The sequence below is a fragment of the Prunus avium genome, chromosome 6 (assembly GCF_965620075.1).
Source record: "Prunus avium chromosome 6, drPruAviu1.hap1.1, whole genome shotgun sequence".
Classification (NCBI taxonomy): domain Eukaryota; kingdom Viridiplantae; phylum Streptophyta; class Magnoliopsida; order Rosales; family Rosaceae; genus Prunus; species Prunus avium.
This window is the reverse complement of record NC_142289.1, coordinates 7124548-7141108: the sequence shown is the minus strand read 5'-3', so window position 1 is coordinate 7141108 and position 16561 is coordinate 7124548. Positions and strand designations below refer to the sequence as shown.

General features: G+C 38.9%; 1 protein-coding gene across 2 annotated transcripts; it reads left to right on the top strand.

The window, feature by feature from the left end:
- The first annotated feature begins 1294 nt into the window (after window positions 1-1294).
- LOC110773076 (pectin acetylesterase 5-like) lies at window positions 1295-5830 on the top strand. Of its 2 annotated transcripts, none has more exons than XM_021977573.2 (12): window positions 1295-1666; window positions 1767-1849; window positions 1982-2111; window positions 2236-2315; window positions 2457-2546; window positions 2863-2987; window positions 3335-3395; window positions 3799-3852; window positions 3944-4021; window positions 4111-4216; window positions 4732-4877; window positions 5434-5830. In XM_021977573.2, the coding sequence occupies exons 1-12, from the start codon at window positions 1429-1431 to the stop codon at window positions 5470-5472; spliced, it is 1230 nt and encodes a 409-aa protein (XP_021833265.1). In that variant the 5' UTR covers window positions 1295-1428; the 3' UTR covers window positions 5473-5830. The 2 variants fall into 2 exon arrangements, with proteins under 2 accessions (XP_021833265.1, XP_021833264.1); XM_021977572.2 differs by having other exon boundaries at window positions 1296-1666; window positions 5424-5830.
- Window positions 5831-16561: the final 10731 nt, after the last annotated feature.

The following is a 16561-nucleotide window of genomic DNA, read 5'->3' as shown; positions in this document are numbered from 1 at the left end:
TGCAGGATAATAATAGAAGCGTGTATTTGGTTGAGTTGGAATTCACCACCTTGATTTCAAGTCAGGTTCGAGTCTGTATTGTTTAGTTCAATTCTTGTATTTTTACATTTCTACTCTTCTTTTAATTGTTAAGAGCAAAAACCAAAAAAAAATAAAGAAGAGGTATTTAGTTATATATTCATTCTTAGCACTAGTGATATAGATAAATTCTACACTATTTAATTTCTATAAAAAAAAACCCCAAAAAAGGACATTTCATATAGAGTTTTTTTTAATATAATTTGGGGCTTATATTGGGCATAATAGTGAAACTCCCAAAAAAAAAAACATAGTATAATCAAATGTTTTATAATTTGAGGCCTTTGCTTGCAATGTAGCGATCATTTTGAAACAGCTCAAGGATGTGTGTGTGTGCTAATTGCTATGATTATCTTCTGTACACCTTACTTAACATATAAACCAATTGTAAATACTGCACCCCCTAATTATATATAAACCCAATTCATGAGATAATTGTAGATACGTGATTTCGAGATCTCCGTTCTCACCACTCTACAAATCTCATATCACTCTAGTTAAGGCTTATGAGCCATATTTTCGATCACAATAAATCATACATGTTACATGTAGATGGTTGTAGATACCAAGCCATAACATTTTCTTCTCTAAACATAATGCTACCTTGTGAAACATGAAGCATGCGATGCGGTGGGTTTTATATACATTAATGGTTAAGAGTAATTACGCGTAGTATACTTCGATTATGTTTGGTGATTGTGATTAAATTGGATTATGAGGTAGAATTGAATTGCATTAGATTGAAAATGATAATACAAATCCAATGGTGTGTTTAGTACTCCGCAATAGGCTCTCTAAACCACCTCCTTAAACAAAGTTTATGGAAGAATTGAAAAAATATAACTTTAACCAGGCTCTCTATCCACCTCATAAAATAGGGAGACTTCTAAGAGTTGCTAAATCTGAGGAGAGAGAAAGGACTCCTAGTAGCTTCATATAATTTAATGATGTTTTGTTTTATGTATATTTTAAACTTTTAATTAATACTAGCTATTATTTAATATTTTTTTTAATAGAGATGAACCAATTATATTGAATTAAAAATAATTATAGTATTTATGACACCCTATTTAGGGAAGTATGATTGGAGTTCAAATTTTTATAGAGCTACTAATAAAACTTTTGAGTGTTTTTAGCTAAATTTTAACAAAAAAATTAAGGAGAATGATTGCTGATGCTCTAAGCATAATTAATAGATTGGATTAATTGAAATGTGCTACCTTATTCTATAAACAATGCGGCTGATTTTTGCCTGGAAAAAAAGAAAATGTTGTTGGCTTGTTGAAGATTGGGAATTGGTGTTCTAAGTGTCCAGTTGACTCCGTGAGCACTGAGCCTGTGAGCCAATTAATGGTGGGGTCAATGGCAAATCCTAGGCTTCGCAGCCTGCTATGGTGGAGACGGTGGGCCAAAAAGGACTGGGCAATCGCAGCCGTCGGATTTACCGCTGTTGCCTTCGCTCTCACTCTCCTCGCCAACTCTTGGCGTGATGAACCAGACTCCGAAATCACCCGCCCATTTCATCCCATCACCGCCTCCGATTTGGTCGAATTAACCTTGTTGCAAAACGCTAAAGCTAGAGGCGCCCGTACTCAATCTCATCTCCTCAACTTGCCACCTAAATTTCGATTCTTTGTCTGTGTTTTCAGCGCCTAATTCATTTCTGGTTTTAATTCATGGGTTTGCAGTATGTTTAGATGGAAGTGCGCCTGGCTACCATTTCAAAAAGGGCTTTGGATCTGGAGCTAACAATTGGCTGCTTCACATTGAGGTCTTAATTCAAATTTTATGCTTTTTGGCATGTCTACAATATGATAGACAGTGCATTTACATATTCTAGTTGATATGTTTGTTAAGAAAGCAAAGCTGGGTAATGGGTTTTGGGTGGAAATTTGAAATGCAGGGTGGAGGTTGGTGCAATACAATAGAATCTTGTTCATGGCGTAAAGGGACCTCATTAGGATCTTCCAAATACATGGACCGTAAAGTTCCCTTTTCTGGGATTTTAAGCTCCCAACCGTCACAAAATCCTGGTACTTCATTTTGCTTCAGCTGCTATCTTATCACCATAATGCTTCATTTTGTAATATTAACTCAGTGTTAGTTGTTAACCAGCTGATTGATGAATTTCAATTCCATTTTTGGAGCATTGTGTAGAGTTCTTTAACTGGAACAAAGTCAAAATCCGGTACTGTGATGGCGCGTCCTTAGCTGGCCACCCAGAAAACGAGCTGAAGGTAAATTTATGTTTGAAGATTTTCTGTCCTGTTTCGGAACCTGTTATAATAATTTTATTAATGGAAGTTTATTGTCTTTAAGGAATTATATGAAGAAAGTTGCTCGTTGGTTCTAATATTGTCTGTTCCTCCATTTCCTAGAATGGATCAGCACTTTTCTTTAGGGGCCAGCTCATCTGGGAAGTAGTTATGGATGAACTCTTGTCAGTTGGCTTGTCAAAAGCCAAACAGGTATAACTGTGGTTACTCCAATTAAGCTCTGCTTTATAATAATGATCTGTAAACTTACAGATCTTAAACATCAATAAAAATTTATGCATGCACATGGTTTGATGGTTATGAGTTACGACTACACAAGTTGTGGTTTGGTTAATTCTACAAGGATATGATTGGTCCACAATTTGTAATAAACTTCTGCAGAAAAACACTTTGTTTCCTGCACTGCATGAACATCTTTTTAATGCCTCACATAAATTCTATTTTCCCGCATCCAAATTTTATCAGATTGGTCCATTTCTGTTAATATGTATGAGTGACAATCTAACAGGCCCTTCTTTCGGGATGCTCTGCTGGTGGGTTGGCGACTCTTATACATTGTGATGACTTTCGACGCCTTTTGCCTACGGATGCAACTGTCAAATGTCTTGCTGATGCAGGTTTTTTTCTTGATGAGTACGTTTTATGTGTACTAGTGCCTTCTGTACCAACATTTTTTAGCTAATCTGTTCAGTATGGAGTCATTTCTAGGATCATATTTCTTACATGTACTCTTCAAGGACAATGTTTCCTATCAAAATGGAATACGTATCATACTGTTCCCTTTTCTAAAAGATTTTAAATTCTTCCTATCAAGATACAGTAGGAATGTTGAAGAGTCTTGCATGCTTTTAGTAACTAGTTTCTGTACATGGATTATGTTTTTCCCATTGTTTTCCCCTAAGGCATCCTATGTGCTCTAGATAGTGCATAAAAAGGAGGGAGAGAGATTTTTGAGCCATTCTTTGTTTCCTACTTTTCAGGAAAGATGTTCTCCAACATTGGACCATGAGAGCTTTCTATCATGATGTTGTCATCCTTCAGGTTATACTATGATCTTTACTGGTACCAGAATGTAATCTTTAGCTAAGTGATATCTTTTTTTTTCCTGTATAAATTTAAGTGCTACCAAATGGTGATAATGTAAAGTTTGCAAGGCCCAGCATATGATTATGGGATGTAAAAACTAGTCAATGTGCATTTGAATGTTTAATAGGTGCATCTGCTAGTTCTTATTTGGGAGTCTGACACATCATATTTGAGACATGATTTCATCCATCTTCAGTTTATCTATATTACCTATATGAAAATAAAATGTTTTGTCATGCAAGGCTATATGAATCATTAAACAGTACCGTTATTGACACTAAGATCTAGCTGAAAGCTGTAGGTTTAGCCCATTAATCATTATTGGTATCTCTGGCTTATTTTTGGGTCATGCTGCCAGGGTTTAGCAAAAAGTTTGCACAAGGATTGTGTTACAAGAATGGGACCCTCTAAGGTAGGTTTTCTTTTCCATTTCTGTTTATGACTGACATTATTTGAGATGTTTCTTCTTATTTCCTGTTATTTGTTGTGAATTTTTATGACAGTGTCTCTTTCCTGAAGAAATTATTAAAAACATTAACACCCCAGTGTTCCTAGTCAACCCAGCTTACGATTTTTGGCAGGTAGTTTTCCTCAGAACCCAAGCTTCATTTTCTTGTCATCAGAATTGATTTCACATTCATTTTCTCATTTCCTAATTGGATATCATTAGATACAACATATCTTGATACCTGAAGCATCAGATCCACATGGCTATTGGCAAAAGTGCAAATTGAACATTCACAATTGCAATCCTAGCCAGCTTGAAATACTACAAGGTAATTGGATATGCATCTTGTGACCCAATATGTATTTCCTGACAGTCTAGGAAAGTCACATACACCTAATGCTTGCAGCCTGCAAGTTGTGATCAACAAGAAGTTTGGTTCTTCTCATCATGCCACATTTAAACTATCCTATAAAATTCTTACACTATGGTAATTGTTCTATTAAAAATCTCACTGGGACAATCTGGTTATATATTTTGTGGACCATAAACCAGCATCTTATACAGTTGCAAGTTGCAAACAGTGGGCATTACTAACGTCATCTTATTTGGTTAATCTTTTACCAAGGAAATATCTTGTGGGACTTACTAGTGTTCCTGAACCCTTTCAACAGACAAAAATTATCACACCTGTTCATCTTATATGCGCTTTAAGCTTCACTAGCTCAAGGCTTCTTGGGAGATGAAAAACATGATTCAATGTATCGGTCCCTGTAATTGGTTGTAGAACGAATACTAATTGTAAACAGAATATTGTGGCAATTAACTTATGAAATTATTTCACAGGGTTCCGCGGTTCGATGCTGAAGGCACTGAATGAATTCCAAAAAAATAAGGAGGGAGGAATGTTTATAAATTCATGTTTTATTCATTGCCAGACGTGGATAACTGAGACTTGGCATTCACCCAGTTCTCCACGAATAAACAAGAAGGTGAGGAAAGTTTTATGATCTTATTTGAATGTGGAGATAAGATGAAGGTTTCTTGTTAACTAGAATAATAATTCAGAAAGTATTAGATAGAGAGAGAAACGCTCAGTGATCGATCTCTCTCTCTCTCTCTCTCTCTCTCTCTCTCCCTCTCCCGCCCTTGCTTGTTTGCTCACTCCCACTGTGGTTAGTGTTCTTCATACTTGAATGTGATTATGATATATCATATGCATATATCTGGGTTCTATTCAGCGACTTTAGCACCAGCAATGTAGCACTAAAAAAATTGGATGTTTACAGGGCAGCTATAGCTTATTCCATCAGTAAGATAAATCACGTTATACATCTCTCTGTCATGTGGTTTTACAAAATGTGTATATGCTGTATACTTGTAAATGTTGCTGTTCATTTATTTTAGGCCTTCACAGTAGCAACTGAAAGCCTAAGATACGACAAATTTGGCATTATGGCATCACATCTGTAAAAATAAAAAAATTCTGTCATTTTTTGGAACTAAACTTGTTATCTGACTGATTTGAACTTTGATAGACAATTGCAGAGTCTGTGGGCGATTGGTACTTTAGTCGGAATGTCGTAAAGCAAATCGACTGCCCATTTCCATGCAATCCCACCTGCTATAATATGAATTTCACTGTTTTCTCACGAGGTTGATTGAACTCAGAAATTCAGAATGCCTCCAACGTTTTAGTGGGTTATTCCTTGTAGACATTGAGAATGAAGATGTGTAGAAGAAGAAGAAGAAGAAGAAAAAAAACTGTTTTATATTATATAGCATGCTCACTTCTTTACCTAGAGGAGAAACACATTCTGTAATTTTCTTTTTTAAAATCTTGGAGTCCATATTAACCAGTTCAAAGGCCTTTTCCTTTCAATGTAGGGATTGATATGAAACAGCTTTGTGATGTAATTAAGTGCGCCGTGGTTATCTTTTGTAACTTAGAGCCTCTGCATTTATCATCGATGCATTTACACGCATTTAAATGAATGTTAACTATTAGATTAATCTAATGAATTTTAACCAGTCCTCGTTGCATAGCGAGATTGGTCGGGGATAACAAACCAGTGTTATCCATGTTGCACACAAGTGTTTCTCCTAAATTACGGGGATTTCTCACACACACACACAACTATGATGTCGTAGGGATTCGAATTTGAGAGATCTAGTTTGTAAGTTAAAGTCATTTTTCATTGGGTTACACCCCGTTGGCGATGCGGACTTATTAAAACTCATTAGATTAATCTAATGATTAACATTTCTTTAAATGCGTATAAATGCACCGATGCTAAATGCAGAGGCTTGGGATCCGGTGTTTTGGTTTCCGTTTTTGTTTTTCTTATTTTAATTCAACGATTTAGCATTTATAATATTTTTGGATAACGTGGCATGATTTAGTCCGCATGGAGCTAATGTGGTCTCCAAGTCTGCAAAAGTGTTGGGTCTGTTTTTGCCATGTCATCAGTTAACGTAATATATATTTGACGCTCTGAACCAGTTTTTTCACATGGAGTGGGCAAGTGAGCAAAAGCAAACATTTTGTTGATTGTTGATTCTACATATTTTAGTTCACTTGTTTTTGTGTGATTTGAGGCCCTGATCAACCACGTGTACGGGCAATAAGTTATAAAGAATTGTTGTGTATATATTCTAATGGCTTTTTATCACAAAACGTCCCTGACGTTTGCGAAACTATCAGATTGCATCCTTAAAGTTTTTTTATATCACTTATGGTCCCTAACGTTAATATAGGTGCTCTTATATAGTCCCTATGTCAAAAAAACTGTTAAATCTAGGGATATAATTGTCATATCAATCCAAAATTATAAAATATTTATATATATTTTTATTTCTTTCCCTTCTCTCTTTCTTTCTTCTTCTTCTTTCTCCCTTTCTTTTCTTCTTCTTCTCTCTTCGCTAGATTCTTCTTCTTTAAGCCTGGTGAGCGCATTGCCCTTGCGCCTTTGGTGGGAATTGGAGAAATGTATGGAGGTGATTGAGGAAGAATCAGCTGCAACAAAAAGTGGGTCGTCGATTGCTGACCCATCAACCGTATTGAACTCAGAGAGCATGCTCTGAACCCAGCCAGAGAGATCAGATGGGTTGTAGTGGACTGCATCAGAAAGCTGAGAAATCCCATCTTCCTGAGCAGAGCCCATGACCATCTCCAGCTGCTCGAGCTATTCCGCCACCTCTGCCATGTCTGAGGCCCGAACCTTGTAACCCAAAACGGCAAGCAACTCATCAATGCCGCCGCCGCCATCTTGGTCTTGTTCCCAAATTTTGGCCTTGCCATTCAGCACTGAGGATGTGGACGACGAGTATTCGCCCTTGGAACTATTTTGATCCGTGCAGGTATCGCGGTGATCTCTCTTCATTTTTATTTTTATTTTAGTTTGATTGTTGTGAGGAAGAAGAAACAAAGAAAGAAGAAGCACTGAGAGATATAAACCAAACCACAACCACTAGGGTCTGAACATGCTATCAGGCAGAGAGCAAGAAGAATATTGAGAGATATAAACCAAACCACAACCACGGATATGTTTTTTCTCATATATATAACCTATCAGGCGGAGAGAAAGAATAAGAAGAAAGAAGAAGAATCTGGCGGTGGCGGAGAGAAAGAAGAAGAAGAAAAGAAAGGGAGAAAGAAGAAGAAGAAGAAAGAAAGAGAGAAGGGAAAGAAATAAAAAAAAAATATTTTTTATAATTTTGGATTGATTTGACGATTATATCCCTAGATTTAACAATTTTTTTGACAGATGGACTATTTAAGAACACCTATATTAACGTTAGGGACCATAAGTGAGACAAAAAAAACTTTAAGGATGCAATCTGATAGTTTCGCAAACGTCAGGGATGTTTTGTGATAAAAAGCCTATTCTAATTGTCAACCATATTTTCAGGAAAAACATTTAAACCTGAACAAGCTTTTAAGTTAAGGACCTTCACCAAAAAATTCCTTAAAATATCATTGCTGTTCTTCCTCTCAACCATTCATTCAAATATTTGTCCTTGCCCGAACAGAAATGAAGATACAGAGAGACAGAGAGGGAAAGAAACATAAGGACGAGAGAGAAATAGAGAAGTTGGGTGGGGTGAGGGGGGGATTCAATTATGTTCAATAAGGGTTGGATTTTCGACTGTAAATAATGGAGGGAGCTTGGGGATTGCAATGGAAAGGGGTCCAAGTGCGTACAAGTACCACACTGTTCTCGAGATAAGAAGGATGTGCCCCTCACGTGACTTTTTTCACGAAACTGCCTCGAATAGGTGCAAGAATGACTATTTATGAGTGCTAAATCAAGATCCTTATTATTAAACATCTAAGAGCATCTACAATGGGCTCCCTAAATCACATTCTTAGACAAATTTTAGGGAGGCATTGTAAAAATACAACTTCAACCATGCTCCCTATCCACTTAAATATGAGGAGAGAGAAAGAACTCCTAGTGGCTCCCTATAATTTAACGCTGTCTTATTTAATGAGTATTTCAAACCTTTATTTAATGCTAACTATTTTTTATTTTATTTATTAATAGAGATGGACCAATCAAAAAAGAGCTATCAAATTTCTTGAAACCCAAATCCCTCGTATCGAATTCCTTGAAACCTGAACCCGTATCCTTGTATCCTGAATCCCGAAACCCTAAACACAACCCCGAAACCCTAAACACAAATCTGAAACCCTAACCATTTTTCCTCGTATTCTTCAATCCTTCCGCTGCCATGGATGTTGTTTCCAAAACCATCGACTCCACTTCCTCATCCCCCCAAATTGTTACTATTCAGAGTGACAATGCTCCGTTTCCTTCTGGCATCACCTTGACAAAGACCAATTATGCCTTATGGTTTCAGGTCATGGAGTTACGTATTGCTAGCCGCGAAAAATTGGGGTACCTCACCGGCGACACTCCCCGGCCCTCTAAGCTCTCCTCCACTTACAGCCAATGGTGTACGGAGAACTTTCGGGTCAAAGGGTGGCTCATCGACTCCATGTCTCCAGACTTGATGGGTCGGTGTATCCGTTTTAGTACCGCTAAAGAAATCTGGGATGCCGTGAAGAAAGCCTACTTTGATTGGGGGGGGGGGGGGGATGAAACTTTCCTATTTGATCTCAACAAACGGGCGTTCACCATTAAATAGAATGGTGCTCCTGTCCACAAATACTACAGCCAGCTGCAGACCATCTTTCAGGAGATTGATCATTGCACTCTGAATCGCATGCACTGTGACGCCGACGTCACTGAGCGCCAGACTGAACTGGATCGTCTTTGTGTTCACCTTTTCCTTTTCCATGTTGACATGAGTCTCCTAATTAATCAAGGAAATTTATTTCCTTGATTAATTAAGGGATTTACTTTCCCATTCCATTTAGTTGACAAATCTGTGTATAATTAGGAGATACTTTCCTAATTTCTTATTGTATCTCATTCCTTGTAAAACACTCTGTAAACTCATATTTATACCTCCTTATGGGGAAGAATAAACAATCTGAACATATTCAAACCCGTATTCATATTTTAGCATGGTATCAGAGCAATCGATCCTAGGTTGTCTCTAAATCCTCGTATCGAATTTCTTGAAACCCAAATCCCTCGTATATAATTCCTTGAAACCCGAACCCATATCCTTGTATCCTGAATCCCGAAACCCTAAACACAACCCCGAAACCCTAAACACAAATTCGAAACCCTAACCATTTTTCCTCGTATTCTTCAATCCTTCTGCTGCCATGGATGTTGTTTCCAAAACCACCGACTCCACTTCCTCATCCCCCCAAATTATTACTATTCGGAGTGACAACGCTCCGTTTCCTACCGGCATCACCTTGACATAGACCAATTATGCCTTATGGTCTCAGGTCATGGAGTTACGTATTGCTAGCCGCGAAAAATTGGGGTACCTCACCGGCGACACTCCCCTGCCCTCTAAGCTCTCCTCCACTTACAGCCAATGGTGTACAGAGAACTTTCGGGTCAAAGGATGGCTCATTGACTCCATGTCTCCAGACTTGATGGATCGGTGTATCCGTTTTAGTACCGCTAAAGAAATCTGGGATGCCGTGAAGAAAACCTACTTTGATGGGGGGGGATGAAACTTTCCTGTTTGATCTCAACAAACGGGCGTTCACCATTAAACAGAATGGTGCTCCTGTCCACAAATACTACAGCCAGCTGCAGACCATCTTTCAAGAGATTGATCATCGCACTCCGAGTCGCATGCACTGTGACGCCGATGTCACTGAGCGCCAGACTGAACTGGATCGTCTTCGTGTTCACCTTTTCCTTTTCCATGTTGACGTGAGTCTCCTAATTAATCTAGGAGATTTATTTCCTTGATTAATTAAGGGATTTACTTTCCCATTCCATTTAGTTGACAAATATGTGTATAATTAGGAGATACTTTCCTAATTTCTTATTGTATCTCATTCCTTGTAAAGCACTCTGTAAACTCATATTTATACCTCCTTATGGAGAAGAATAAACAATCTGAATATATTCAAACCCGTACTCATATTTTAGCATGGTATCAGAGCAATCGATCCTAGGTTGTCTCTAAATCCTCGTATCGAATTTCTTGAAACCCAAATCCCTCGTATCGAATTCCTTGAAACCAAAATCCGTATCCTTGTATCCTGAATCCTGAAACCCTAAACACAACCCCGAAACCCTAACCATTTTTCCTCGTATTCTTCAATCCTTTCGCTGCCATGGATGTTGTTTCCAAAACCACCGACACCACTTCCTCATCCCCTCAAATTGTTACTATTCAGAGTGACAATGCTCCGTTTCCTACCGGCATCACCTTGACAGAGACCAATTATGCCTTATGGTCTCAGGTCATGAAGTTACGTATTGCTAGCCGCGAAAAATTGGGGTACCTCACCGGCGACACTCCCCTCCCTCTAAGCTCTCCTCCACTTACAGCCAATGGTGTACGGAGAACTTTCGGGTCAAAAGGTGGCTCATCGACTCCATGTCTCCAGACTTGATGAGTCGGTTCATCCGTTTTAGTACCGCCAAAGAAATCTTGGATGCCGTGAAGAAAACCTACTTTGATGGGGAGGGGGATGAAACATTCCTGTTTGATCTCAACAAACGGGTGTTCACCATTAAACAGAATGGTGCTCCTGTCCACAAATACTACAGCCAGCTGCAGACCATTTTTCAGGAGATTGATCATCGCACTCCGTATCGCATGCACTGTGATGCCGACGTCATTGAGCGCTAGACTGAACTGGATCATCTTTGTGTTCACCTTTTCCTTGCCGGGCTCAATCCTCAGTGTTATCAAGTCCGGGGGGAGATCCTGCGCAAAGATCCCAAATTAGACCTTGACCAAAGTTTTGCATATGTACGTCGTGAAGCTTAACAACGACTGACCATGACCAGTACTCCAGACATTGCAGTTCTGGCCACTCAACGTCCGAGGGGCCCTCCCCCTTCTACTAGTGGCGCTTCTCAGACTCAGACCACAAGCTCTCGTCCGGAGACCAAATGCACTCATTGTGGTGGAAGCAAACATACTCGTGCTCGCTGTTATGAACTAATTGGGTACCCGGATTGGTGGGACCACTCCAAAGCTCCTCGCAGGAATAAGAGCAATTCCCTCCACACATCTTCCGTCACGGATCCTGTAAGTCCTGCTGCTCCACCTGCACCGGCTCCTGCCTCTGCCTCTGTAGCCACATCAGGTACCCAAGGTTATATTTTGCATAGTTCCTCAAAGAAACACACATGGGTCATTGACACCGGAGCCACTGATCACATGACCTTTGATCAGGGACAAATTATCTCTCATACACCGCCTTCTCAATCGGTGGTGTCTAATGCCAATGGTACCCCCTCCCCAATGATTAGGAAGGGTTCCCTCTCTCTCTCTGACTCCCTCACTTTGGATTCTGTGTTGATTGTTCTATCCTTACATCATAATCTCTTGTCTGTTGCCCAAATTACTACGGCTTTGAATTGCACTGTAACCTTTTGGCCTACTCATTGTGTTTTTCAGGACATTCTCAGCAGGAAGACGATTGGTTGTGGTACTAGGAGGGGCAAACTCTATTATTTGGACCTGGCATCTGACAGTGAAGCCAGCCTCAGTCAAGCTTACAAAATTGGGGGGATGAGTGTTGAGAAGCAAACTTCCGAAGTATGGTTATGGTATCGCCGTCTTGGACATGCTTCGTTTGGATATTTACAGAAGCTATTTCCTTCCTTATTTTCCAATTTAGAGAGTTCTAGTTTTAAGTGTGACATTTGTGAACTGGCCAAGAGCCATCGTGTTCCTTTTCCCTTAAGTTCCAATAAAAGTTTAATTCCTTTTTCCCTTGTTCATTCTGATGTTTGGGGCCCTGCTAAAATTACCACAACTGGGGGAGCTAGATGGTTTTTTCACGTTTAATGATGATTGCACACGCATGACCTGGGTTTCCCTTCTCAAAACAAAAGGGGAAGTCAGTTCCAAGTTTCAACAGTTTTATCACATGGTGGAGACACAATTTCATACCCGAATTCAGGTTTTTCGGTCTGACAATGGCGGGGAATTTCTCAACCATGATCTTAATGAGTTCTTCCAAGATCACGGTATCATCCATCAACGCTCATGCCCTTCCACTCCTCAACAGAATGGTGTGGATGAACGAAAGAATAGACACTTACTGGAAGTAGTTCGTGCCTCCCTCTTTGGTGCAAATATGCCTCGTTCTTTTTGGGGTGAGGCCGTACTCTCTGCAGCATATCTTATCAATCGGATTCCCTCTAGTATCCTCCAATTCCGAGCCCCCCTTCAAACACTCAAACACCATAGCCAAATACCTCCCACCCAAAACCTGGAACACCGCATATTTGGTTGTGTGGTCTTTGTCCACTTACATGATCACCAACGCAGCAAATTAGATCCCCGTGCCGACAAGTGTGTGTTCATTGGTTATGCACCTCATCAAAAAGGTTACCGGTGTTATCATCCTCCAAGTCAGAAAGTCTATACTTCTATGGATGTTGCATTCCGGGAACAAGAGAGCTATTTTTCAGATGCACAGGAGAACCCTTCTCACATTTCCGAATTTTTCCCTTCAGCAGTTTTTCCAGATTCGTTCCAGACTTAGAACGACCGGTCGCAGACCTCTAGCGATCGGTCGCCGGACGAAAACGACTGGTCGCCCGATGCAAACGACCGGTTGCCAACGACTTTGCCTGAAAGCGACCGGTCGCCCCGCACGCCAACGACTCTGCCTGAAAGCGACCGGTCGCCTGACCCTAACGACCGGTCGCTCCCCCTATTTTTTTCTGAAATTGTTCCGCTTCAGTCCGATCCTAGCCATCACACTCAAGAGGAGAGAATTGAAGAGTTTGTGCCTGCTTAGGAGAATTCTTCAGCTCCAGTACCACACTAATCACCTGCTGAGGACGTCATTCAGGTAACTTCTCTACCTGAAACTGATAACATTAATGAAATAACTTATTGCATTTCAGAAGGCGCAGAGCCTACATATCAGATTCCAAAAAGGAAGAATCGTGGTAAACCTCCAGTTCACTACGAAGCAGATCTTAATGCAAAGGGGAAATATCCCATCAACAATTATGTATCCCTCACCAGATTATCTGAGTCACGGGTACACTTTGTGAAGCAGTTAGCCGACATACCTGTTCCCAACAGTGTAACTGAAGCACTAGAAGACCCAAAATGGAAAGAAGCATGAATGAAGAAATGCGAGCTCTCCAGAAGAATGGCACATGGGAACTAGTGCCATTATCTCATGGAAAGAAGACAGTGGGATGCAGGTGGATCTATACTGTGAAACTCAAGGCAGATGGATCCATTGAAAGATATAAAACTAGATTGGTGGCAAAGGGATACACACAAAGATATGGGATAGACTACCAAGAAACCTTTGCCCCAGTAGCCAAGATCAAAACTATCAGAGTCCTCATGTCTCTAGCAGCAAATCTCGATTGGCCATTACATCAGTTTGATGTAAAGAATGCATTCTTACATGGAGATCTGGAAGAAGAAGTATATATGGACTTACCACCAGGATGTAACTTCACTCGTGACAAGGAGAATCAAGTTTGCAAGCTCAAAAAGTCATTGTATGGGTTAAAGCAGTCTCCCAGGGCATGATTTGGTAGATTCACTAAATCCATGAAGAATTTTGGATATACATAGAGTAATTCGGATCACACTTTGTTCTTGAAGCGTGATGGAAAAAAGCTTACCGCACTGATTGTTTATGTTGATGACATAGTTGTGACTGGAAACGACACATGAAAGCAATTGAAACTGCAGAAGTATTTGTCTCAGGAATTTGAGATGAAGGATTTAGGTGATCTGAAGTACTTTCTTGGAATTGAAGTAGCAAGGTCCGCAAATGGTATATTTCTGTCACAGAGGAAGTATGTATTGGATCTACTCGCTGAAATAGGATTGCTTGGATGTAAGCATGCTTACACACCAATCGAGATGAATCACAAGTTGTGTGAAGGTATGGATCAAGAACCAACCAATAAGGAACAGTACCAACGCCTTGTTGGAAGGTTAATATATTTAGCCCACACAAGACCAGATATTGCATATGTTGTGAGTGTGGTTAGTCAGTTTATGCATTCACCCAGTGTGTCTCATAGGAATGCAGTTGATCGAATCTTAAGGTACTTAAAGTTAGCCCCTGGAAAATGATTAATGTTCTCAAAGAATAGAGATCTTGAAGTTGTGGGATATACAGATACTAATTGGGCTGGATCCATTACTAACAGACGCTCTACTTCAGGTTACTTTACCTTCGTGGGAGGTAATCTAGTCACTTGGCGGAGTAAAAAACAAAATGTGGTTTCTCGGTCTAGTGCAGAAGCAGAGTATCGAGGAATGGCTCATGGAGTTTGTGAATTGCTATGGATTAGAAGACTCTTGACAGAATTGGGTTTCAAGCCAGAAAAGCCAATGGAGTTGCATTGTGACAACAAGTCAGCTATTGATATTGCCCATAATCCAGTTCAACATGATCGAACCAAACATGTTGAGATGGATAGACATTTAATCAAAGAAAAAATTGAGAAGAAGATCATCCGCCTACCATTTGTAAAATCAGAAGATCAACTAGCTGATATCTTAACCAAAACTGTTTGTAGCAGAGTGTTTTATGACTCACTTACCAAGTTGGGCATTGGTGACGTATATACACCAACTTGAGGAGGAATGTTGACGTGAGTCTCCTAATTAATCAAGGAGATTTATTTCCTTGATTAATTAAGGGATTTACTTTCCCATTCCATTTAGTTGACAAATCTGTGTATAATTAGGAGATACTTTCCTAATTTCTTATTGTATCTCATTCTTTGTAAAGCACTCTGTAAACTCATATTTATACCTCCTTATGGAGAAGAATAAACAATCTGAACATATTCAAACCCGTATTCATATTTTAGCAGTTTGATCATTTTTATTTTTATAAGTATAGTTATTTATTAGATTTTTGAACAGAACTTAACGGCATGGGGCCTACGACATCTAAGGTTTGGCCTAAGAAATATTTCGCTTGCATATTAGTCATTTTACAATAAGTAACCAAAACAATTTTACAATCAATTACACACTTGGTTGAAAATAAACATATAGGTAATAGGATTATACTAGCCAAAAACATTTGATGGATCGAATCGCAATCCTCTATTAATTAGCTCTTGTGCTAGTGGTAGTTCTCTATCCAATGTTAGAAGAGTTCTCAAGTTCTTCCTTCCCCTCCCTCAATAGTAAATAGAAAATGAAAAAATATTATATAAAAAATCGTCCTCATTCACAACCTAAAAGGAGGACTGAATTATCTTCAATGTTTTCCCTATCATTTAAGTTTTTAAGAGAATCCTTCATTTTCCTCAATCTAATATATTGATAACCTAAGTTATTTATCATCTTCAAATCAAACAAAAGTGGGTTAAGAAAAAAGTATTTTCCAAGTTCATACATCATTTATCGATTATTTATAAATTCATATATAAACACCTAAAAACCCTACATATTACCTTCACCGTTAGCCAAACTTTTATTTATTTTTCTGACATTGACTCCACATAAGCGAAAAATTAATAAAACAAATCAAAGAATAAAATTAATACAAAAATTCAAAAAGCCAAAAGAAAAAAGAAAAAATAACAAAAAACAAAACAAAATAAAAGACTAGTACTTACCGTCCTTTTCTGGATTTTGTTGTTTTTATATAGTGCTCTATTAATTTATTTTGCAGTTCTTATGCTTCGAACCTCAAGCCCACCAGTAGCGCATAGGAAACCCTTTTTGTGGTTTTTATTTCTTTAAGTGGCCTGGTACTGTTTTTATATCTCCTTGGACATTTGCAGGTTGGTGTTTATGTAAAATTATTTCTTAAGCTTAAAGTTCCTCCTTCCATTTCCATATATCATTGTTCATGTTTTGAGTACGTAGTTTCTATGTGAAAAGGCCTTGAGGATTTAATCAAGTACTTCTTGTTGAATAGACATTTATGCAGGAGACTAACAGGGAATATTGGATCTGATGAAGATGTGGAACATACATTTAGAAATAATATTTATGTTAAATGAATATCGCCTCTCTAATGCATACTTGGATATCTCGAAAATAGTACGAAGACAACTTCGACGAGATGAAGATCTTGCTGTGGAGAATATAGTCTCTATTC